The sequence below is a fragment of the Chinchilla lanigera genome, unplaced genomic scaffold, assembly GCF_000276665.1.
Source record: "Chinchilla lanigera isolate Chin_1 unplaced genomic scaffold, ChiLan1.0 scaffold00127, whole genome shotgun sequence".
NCBI classification, from domain to species: domain Eukaryota; kingdom Metazoa; phylum Chordata; class Mammalia; order Rodentia; family Chinchillidae; genus Chinchilla; species Chinchilla lanigera.
In genome coordinates, this window is record NW_004955528.1 from 453,801 (window position 1) to 462,482 (window position 8,682).

General features: G+C 54.3%; 1 protein-coding gene across 1 annotated transcript in view; it reads left to right on the forward strand.

The window, feature by feature from the left end:
- Zbtb46 (zinc finger and BTB domain containing 46) overlaps window positions 1-8,682 on the forward strand; it is a gene marked incomplete at its 5' end in the record, with an annotated part of 46,659 nt that overhangs the window by 14,975 nt on the left and 23,002 nt on the right. The window contains 1 exon segment of the mRNA XM_013507488.1: window positions 3,290-3,574. Within this exon segment, the coding sequence (XP_013362942.1) occupies window positions 3,290-3,574 (285 nt within the window).

An 8,682-nucleotide genomic window follows, 5' to 3' on the forward strand; every position in this document is an offset into this window, starting at 1 on the left:
TTTTTTTTGGTTTTTCTCCGGTACCGGGAACCGAACTCACGACCTTGCGCTTGCCAGGCAGGCGCTTTGCCGCTGAGCTAAATCCCCAGCCCCCTTGTCACCATTTTAAAAAAATGCATTAAGGCGATGATCCAGGTGACCCCCCTGCCCTGCCCGGGAAAAAAAAACACGGCAGAGTCCTGTCAGCCACTGGGGGAGAGACGGCCGCTAACGGTGGAGATGGGGAGCTTGGCTAATGGCAAGAATGCTGCAGGGCCAGGAGGTGCAGCAGACGCCTGAGTGTGCGTCCGTGTGTGTGTGCACGTGTGCAGGCGTGTGCGTGCTGTGTGTGAGTGTGGGTGGGTGTACATGAATTTAAACTATGAGCTTGTGAGAATGTGTGCATGTGCACACTGTGTGAACATAAGCTCATGCTTGTGTGCGTGCATATGTGTGTGCAGTGTGTTGTACGCTCAAGTGCGTGTGTGTCTGATGGCTCTAGACAGAGAGAATGTGTCAGTTTACCGGCGGTGCCAGTGCACTTTTGGAGCCCGGCCCGTTCTGGGGAGGGAACGCGCATTTGGCATCCTAACTGTGAGGCGGGCTCGTCAGTGGCCATCAAAGTCAGCTCTGTTTAGTTCTGACCTCCTCAATGTGTCCTTTATTCCAGAACCTTCTTTCCAGAGAGGGCTGAGCTGGGGGCAGGGTCTCTGAGGCTGCCCTTGGTCCTGGCCCAAGACTCACCTGGGGTGGTCAGTGGGAAGTGGCCCTGTGGTGTGCATGGTGGATGGGGCTGCTGGTAGAATCCATTAGGGCTTAGAACAGGCCCCAGGGCATACAGAAAACACCTTGTGCTCACCACTCTGTTTATTTATTTATGTTTTGGTTTTTTGAGACAGGGTCTCACTATGTAGTTCAGGCTGGCCTTGAGCTCGCTATGGACTACATAGCCCAGGCTGGCCTCAAACTTGCAGCAGTTCTCCTGCCTCTGCCTCCCAAGTGCTGGGATACAGACATGTGCCCCCACACCCTGTGCTGGAGTAGCTTTTGCATGACAATGATAAAGTGCACCCTGTGGTCCTACGCAGCACTGAACTGTCTGAACATGGATTGATTGCCTTCAACTTCCTGTTCTGCTTGTGGAATTTTCTTCCTGAAATCACTGCTCATAAACTTCTCTTTCTAAATGCCAGCTGTGTCTCGAAGGCCCCGCGTAGACGGAAGCATTGGCATTTCCTTGGCCTGCACCAAAGGGCCAGTCCTCAGTGCCTGCCTTGGAGGGGCACTTCCCCCACTCCTGGGCACCGCTTCCTGCTCCCTAGGGACTGACGGTGGGACCCTCCATGGGGCTTCTCTTTCACTTCTTTCTCACATGAAGGGCAGGGACTCTCCCAGGGACTGACTGTCCTAGTCCCCTTGGCTGCGAGCACCCTAGGTGGTCACGCTTAGGAGCTGCCAGACCCCCCACAGCCGGGGCACGGCTCACAGCCACGACATCGCACAGGCTGTGTTTTCTGCACAGCCTTGCCAGCACTCCTGATTTGTTGGTTTCTTGGCAGTAGCCATCCCCCTGGATGTGAAATTGTATTGTAGTGTGGGTGTTTTTTTGTTGTTGTTTGTTTTTTGAGACAGGGTCTCACTATGTAGTTCAGGTTGCCCCTAAACTCACTGTGTAGCCCAGGCTGGCCTCGAATTTGTGGCAATCTTCCTGCCTCAGCCTCCCAAGTGCTGGGATTACAGGCGTGGCCACCATGCCTGGCTTCATTGTGGTTTTTCATTTGCCATTTTCCTGATAGCTATTGATGTTGGGCGTATTTTCATGTGCTGCTTGGCCATTTGCATGTCTCTGGATAAGTGTCTAATCAGATCTATTGCTTACTTTTTAAAAAATCTTATTTTAAAGATAAAAAAATTTCAGAAAGAAAGTAACAATGGTTAACACATTGCATATATGGTTATCTTTAAATTACTCAGAGTAAGATATAGGCATTTAATTGTCTGAACAATGAGCACAAACTTTTCTTTTTAATGGACTAAGAAATTAGTAGTGTAACTATCTTAACTATCTTGTATATATATTTTGTTTTTGAAAGAAGGGAAAAGCAAACATATACATGTATGTATGAACACGTGCAATCCTCCTGCCTCAGCCTCCTAAGTACTGGCATTATAGGTGTGCCTGGGCCTGTTTTTTCTGACCAGGGCCGGTTCACCCCTCCTTAGGCAACCTGGTGGTCCCCTGCTCCCGGGAGGTCACCATATTGATGCCGAACTTAGTGTGGACACCCGATGGGCATAGTGCACTGCAGCCCAGAACTCCTGGACTCAAGCGATCCTCCCACCTCAGCCTTCCAAGTATCTGGGACTACAGGCGCATGCCACCGCGCCCGGCTGGGCCTGTTTCTTTATCATTAAATTGTAAGAGTGTGTGATCTGGGCAGAGTCTCTTATACATGACTTGCAGATAGTTTTTCCCATCCTGCAATTTGTCTTCTTGTTTTCTTGAGAGTGTCTTAATAGCACAGGAGGTTTTACTATAATTAAGTCCAGTTTATCTGTTTTGTTTCTTGTGCTCTGGTAGTGTGTCTAAGAATCCACTGCCAAATTTAAGGTCATGTATATGTTTTCCTGAAAGTGTTAGAGTTTTAGCTCTAATGTTTAGGTAGGTCATTGATGGGTGTTAGGTATTTCTTTTTCTTTTTTTTCTTGAGACAAGGTCTCACCGTGTAGTTCAGGCTGGCCTTGAACTCATGACAATTGTCCTGCCTCTGCCTCCTGAGTGCTGGGATTACAGGTGTGTGCCACCATGCCCGGCTAGGTATTTTTCTTTAAAAGGTAGAAATCCAGCAGGATGTGGTGCACACCTGCAATCCCAGCACTCTGAAGCAGGAAGATTTCAAGTTCAAGCCTAGCCTGGGAACTCAGCGACTTAACTGAGACCCTGTCCAAAACAAAAAACACAGCAAGGAAAAGAAAAAGGTAGAAGCCCTGCAGACCCACGTGCGTCCACCTGGGGTGGAGCCCGGTGCTTCTCCAGCCCTGGCCGGAGTGGGCGACCGTGCCGCTGTGCTGAGGCTGTGGCTGCAAGGCTGTGGGTGTCCTGGGCCAGGCTGGTGGGATGAGATGGGGTGGGGAGGGGAGCTGTGCTGCTCTGGGCCGGTGCCCTGGCCCCCAGGGCTGGGCTGGCACCTGCTGCCCCTCAGTGAGCTCTGGGTTGTTGGGAAGCTGCTGCCCTCCTGCCAGATCGCTGCGCTTCCCAGGTGCAGTCCTGAGTGACCTGACTGTGCTCTTGTGTGTGTCCCCGCCCCAGGTGCAGACCTGACCGTCACTGAGGCCAGCAGCTCAGACAGCCGAGGGGAGCGGGCCGAGCTCTATGCACACGTCGACGAAGGTCTGCTGGGAGGAGAAGCCAGCTTCTTAGGTCCGCCACTCACCCCGGAAAAGGACGAGGCCCTGCACCAGGCCACGGCGGTGGCCAGCCTGCGCGCGGCACTCATGAGTAAGAACAGCCTGCTGTCCCTCAAGGCCGACATGCTCGGAGACGACGGCTCCCTGCTGTTCGAGTATCTGCCCAAAGGCGCCCACTCGCTGTCCTGTAAGTGTAGCCCCCGTGTGTCCCTGTGCCCCGATTTCCACCCTGGGTCTCGAGTCTCAGACCCGGTATGCCCACGGAGGAGTGTGCAGCAGCCGCCTTCCAGCTCCTCCGGGCCTGTGGGTGCAGCAGCCGGCTGAGGTGGGCTTGCTTTGCCGGCTGGGAGCCGGAGTGGGAGTGTGTAGTCAGGCGGTGGGAGGGAGCAGTGGGTGCTGTGGGACTGTTTCATGCTCAGATTCCAGGCCTCTGAACCTAAAACCCACTGAGCCGAAAAGTGCACACAAGTAGTAAACAGACCTCAGACCTCCAGCCAGTCTGAGCCCGAGACAGCCCGTGGGTGCAGGAGACAGAGGGTCTTTGTGCAGGGGTGGTCGAGGCGCCCCCTGCTGGCCGCCGGGCTTTGTGCAGAGACACATTCTGAGGGGAGGCTGCAGGAGGAAAGCGAACGCACACTCACCCCGGGCACAAGTGAGCTTTTAGAAGGGAGCTGGGTGCTGCCCTTAGAACCTGCGTGTCCCCAGCCGAGACCCAGACAGCACCGCGCTGCCACTGTGCCGCTCTCCCCAGGGTGCTGTTCTCTGAAGAGGAGGTGTTGGCTCGTAGCTAAATGTGCAGTGTGGCAGGGGACAAGTCTTCCTGGTCACAGGGCCACGGGAACAGTGGCAGGGGCCTGACCACCTGGGCAGACCTGGCACTCAGGGGGTCGAGGATGAGCCCGTGTTTCTCCGTGTGTGTGTGTGTGTGTGTGTGTGTGTGTGTGTGTGTGGTGTGCCTCCACACTGGGGCACTGAGTTGGGGTGAGAGGTACCTGTCCCCGGTGGGGAGACCCAGCCCTGTGGCGAGCGGTGTCGACTTGTCCTACCTGCCGGTCATCTGATGTTGGGGTTTGGGACCTGTGTCATTGCTTTAGTTTTCACTCTGTTTTAAAAGACAGTATTTTTACAATTTTGTTTTTATGAGCACGAAAATACTCTTTTGAGATTTTGTAGTGGTGTGAGAAGTTATGCAGATTGGGTAATAAAGACTGAAAGTGAAAACCAGCGTTTACATTCTCTTTTATTTCCCTGTTTGGGTGAGAGCTGCTGCCCGTGGATGGGACGTGGGTGGCAGAGCTGGACGGGTGGAGTATTTCACGGGCCGTGGGCACTGGCACTGGCATGAGTGAAGAGCATCTGCAGGCCTCATTTCCCACAGCTGAGAAATGGGAAGCATGCCACACACGGCTGCTGTGGATTTAAAACAAAACAGCATTTGTGGGATGTCCTTTAGTTCAGGCAAAATACATGTGACAGATGCTTCAAAATGTCAGCCCCTTCCCCTCACGGATGCTGAACTGGACTTTGAAGGCAGCAATTGTTGGACTTTTCAAGCTCACAGGGGCCTGGACAGTTTGTGGAGGTGGTTCCAGGGTATTTGGGGTGCCTGTAATTCACAGGAGAGGGGGTTCTGGGAGTGGACAGGCTCTGTGGGAAGTGTGGAAGGTGGTACGGGAGCCCCGGCATGGAGGCCTGTGCTCCTCTGCCTCCGCCTGACACCCACAGTGCAGACTCCTTCAGGCAGGGGCCGGCAGCCGCTCGTTCCTGACCCAGTACTTGTCGTCATCAGGAATGGTTTCGGAATGAGGGGAAATGATTTCTTGGTGCTTTTCCTGTAGTGTCTGTACCTGGCAGCCCGCCCCTTGAACACAGGTGCTGTTCACAAGGCTTTGTATGCGTTTGTGCAGGACACTGTGTGGTCAGTGGGGTCAAAGCTACAAATGCTGGCTGTACCACGTGGGGCAGGCGAGGGCCTGCAGTGCAGGTGTTGGCCTACACGTCGCTGCCGTGCTGGTCTCCCTGGTGCCAGACCCTGCCTCCTCGGGCTCCTTGCAGCAGGCAGTGCGGTGGCCAGATTGTGGGTGGCGCTGACGCCTGGGCTGGGGCCTTGCTTGGCGCTTTCTACTCTGCCCCTTACCCATGCCAGTGTGCCCGAGTGTGACTTACCCTGCCCCATGCCTTGCTGCCCTGGTGTGCTGTGGGGCGTGGGCATATGTCGCAGGCCTCTATACCCCAGGGAGGAAATGGTCTCATTGCATTCTATTTTCAGGCCATCCACGACTAATTCCAGGTGAAGTCAGTAGGTTGTGCTAATTTGATATTTCTATAACGTTTTAACCTCCCAATTTTTGATATCCTAAGTTTTCTACTGTTTTCATAAGAATTTGCCCTTTTCATAAACAGGGCTAACAGTGGGCAGAATCTTCCACTGGCCAGGCTTGGACTGCATGACTTTGGCGGTGTGTGGAAGGGGAACCTGTCCAGTGGGCAGAAAGGCTGTCAGCTCACCGGGGGCAGAGGTTCCTTTAAAACATGATTTTCTGATGTCTTGAGTGACATCAGCCTGTTTCTGAAAGAAGACAGGAAAAATCCAGAAGTAAGCCCTGCGGTCCAGAGTCTGTGGGCCACCTCCTCGTAGCAGGCGTCCTCCCCAGCAGGTTGGTGGGGTCCACGGTGGGTGGCGGCAGCAGGTGGTGGGGGAGCTGCGGCCCGGGGTGAGGGGCTGTCGTGACGCACGGGGGTGGAGGCAGCGTGCACACAGTTCAGCATCCTGGCCGGACTCAGCCTTGGAGCAGGTCTGCTGAGCGTCCCACTGCCATGCGGAGAAGCAGCGTCCGGCCCACGAGAGCTTTACCCGATCCATCTCCCTGCTCCTCCTTGAAGTGCAGTTGACAGGAGGGCTTGGGCTGGGCTGTGGTGCTTGTGTGTGGGGCCGGTGGAGGAGGGCAGGTGCTCAGCATCCGCAGACCCCCAGGTGCCCCGTGCCGGGCTCAGCCCCTTCTGCATCAAGTTCTGGAAGTGCAGCCCCGAGCCTCGGACAGCGGTGAGTGGTGCGCTGCCTCCTCCTCGGGAGCCGCGGGACTGTGCCGCCGCGGATGCTGAGTGTGTTCGGAGAGAGGAGGATGCTGCATGCCTGGGTGGGCAGTGTGGCCGCTTTCCTTGCACCCTTCATGGAGGAGCAAAGGAAACCCAGGTCTCAGCTCGGGCGAAGATGGTGATTCCTACGTCCTAACTGCTGGGCCCAGGCTTGGCTTTGTGTCAGGACTTGTGACCTCTACATGCTGGTTCCCCTGACAAGCTTTGTCTAAGGCAATGACTTTGGTTAGTACCCAGGAGAGCGCACTTCCCAGCAGGCGGGATGTCACGGGAGCAGGGGCCAGCGTGGTTCCTTGTCATAGGGCTTGACGGTTCCTTTGCGGTACACTCAGCGTTGAGACCTAGCTGCGACCTGATTCTCCTTGGTCACCTGTGCGCTGTGGTGGATGTCGTCTGGCAGACAGTGTGCAAACAGTACAGAATAGCTGATCCCTACAGTTCCCCTCTGGATGGCTCTGGAACATTCTGGAGAAGTGGCATTAATTTCCTCGTTTTCATAGGACTAATAACACCGGCTTGGCTATGAATTCAACAAATGGTGGTTTCATCACTGGCTCGTCAGTCTTTTGATTGCTTCATCAGAAAGCTTTCTTCCTTTTACTTCAGTTTAACTTGGTTCTCTTTTACTTTTGTTAATGTGTAAGTCTGTGTGTGGTCACTGTTCACTGAACAGAAACCATGACGAGTCTCCTTTGCAGTTCAGAACACGGCTGTGTCACACGAGGTGTGTCCACCCTGGCCTGGACATGTGATGGCCCCGGTGGCCCCAGAAACAAGAACATAGTGACTCTCCCGTGAGCAAATGGAAGACAGCCCAGCTGATGTGGGTTGCATCATGTGCAGTGTCCCAGAGTCCCAGTGTCCCCCGAGCGTGGCATCCCATTGGCTGGAGCCCCCAGCCCATCGAGCACGCCAGTTCCTGTCCTCTGGCACCTTCAGATGATACCTGGCTGTCACCAGCAGCACTCGCTGGTGAAGCTGGCCCTGGAGCCTCGGGCCGGCCACTGTGGATGCCTCCTGCTCCTCACTGTGGCCACAAGCCAGGCCCAAGCGTCGTGGAGCATTTGTGATGACTGTCTGCAGCTTCTTTCTCTTTTGGCTTACGGAATATTTGCTTATTGTTTTGATACAAGGAATTAAGGCTTTCACTTGATACTGAATTGATGCTGGAATTCCCACCATAGGGCATTGGTTGTGATATTACTGGACTTCACCTGATGGATCTCGATGAACTGGTCAGAAAATCGGCCCCCAGGGTCCCAGCTGCCAGCTTCAGCTTTTGGTACGGAAAGCCTCTGTTGAAATCATTTGCTCCTGGAGAAAGACCTGCCACAGACAAGGCTGGCGTGAGGGGCCCTGCTGGTGGGATTGGCCAACCAGTCATGTCCCCACCTTAACCTCCAACAGGATCTTGCGTCCTCCCAGCTAGCTGTCACCTTCCGGGACTCTGAAGGCCCACAGCTGGCATTCTTCCTCAAGGAGAGCCTCACTTCCGGTGCCCCCAGGGCTGCGTCACTCAGGAAGATGCTGGTGGCAGAGGGGAAGCCTCCACGCTCCTCCCACTCAGAGCCACAGGGTGGCTCTGGGGAGGCCACAGTAAGCCCAAGCAGATGCCTCCTCCAGCTCAGGTAAGACAAGGTGGCCCGCCGTGCCCGAGGGGCGGCACTACTTGTCTAGCAAGCAGGTCCCCATGGGCTCAGTGCCGCGACCCCGTGCCCAGATGTGTCCTGACGAGTGGAGAAGCAGTTGTAGCGTTAGGTTCTTGATAGTCCTGTCTCCAGCTCAGCTCACTGTTCAGCCACAAGTATGAAGCTAAATTGTTTTATATTTTACTGAAGACATTTCTGGGAGATATGGGGGGGCTAAGGCAGGAGGATCACTTAAATTCTTGAGTTTAAAACCAGCCTAGTAGGGGCTGGGGATTTAGCTCAGTGGCACAGTGCCTGCCTGGCAAGCGCAAGGTCATGAGTTCAATTCCCGGTACCGGAAAAAAAAAACCAAAAAAAAAAAAAAAGAGAAAAACCAGCCTGGGAACCTGGTGTGGTGTCTCATGCCTGTAATCCCAGCACTTGGGAGGCTGAGGCAGGAGGATTGTTGCAAGTTTGAGACCACCCTGGGCTACAAAGTGAGCTCAAGGCCAACCTGAACTGCATAGCGAGGCCCTGTCTCAAAAAGACAAAAAAATAAAATAAAATAAAA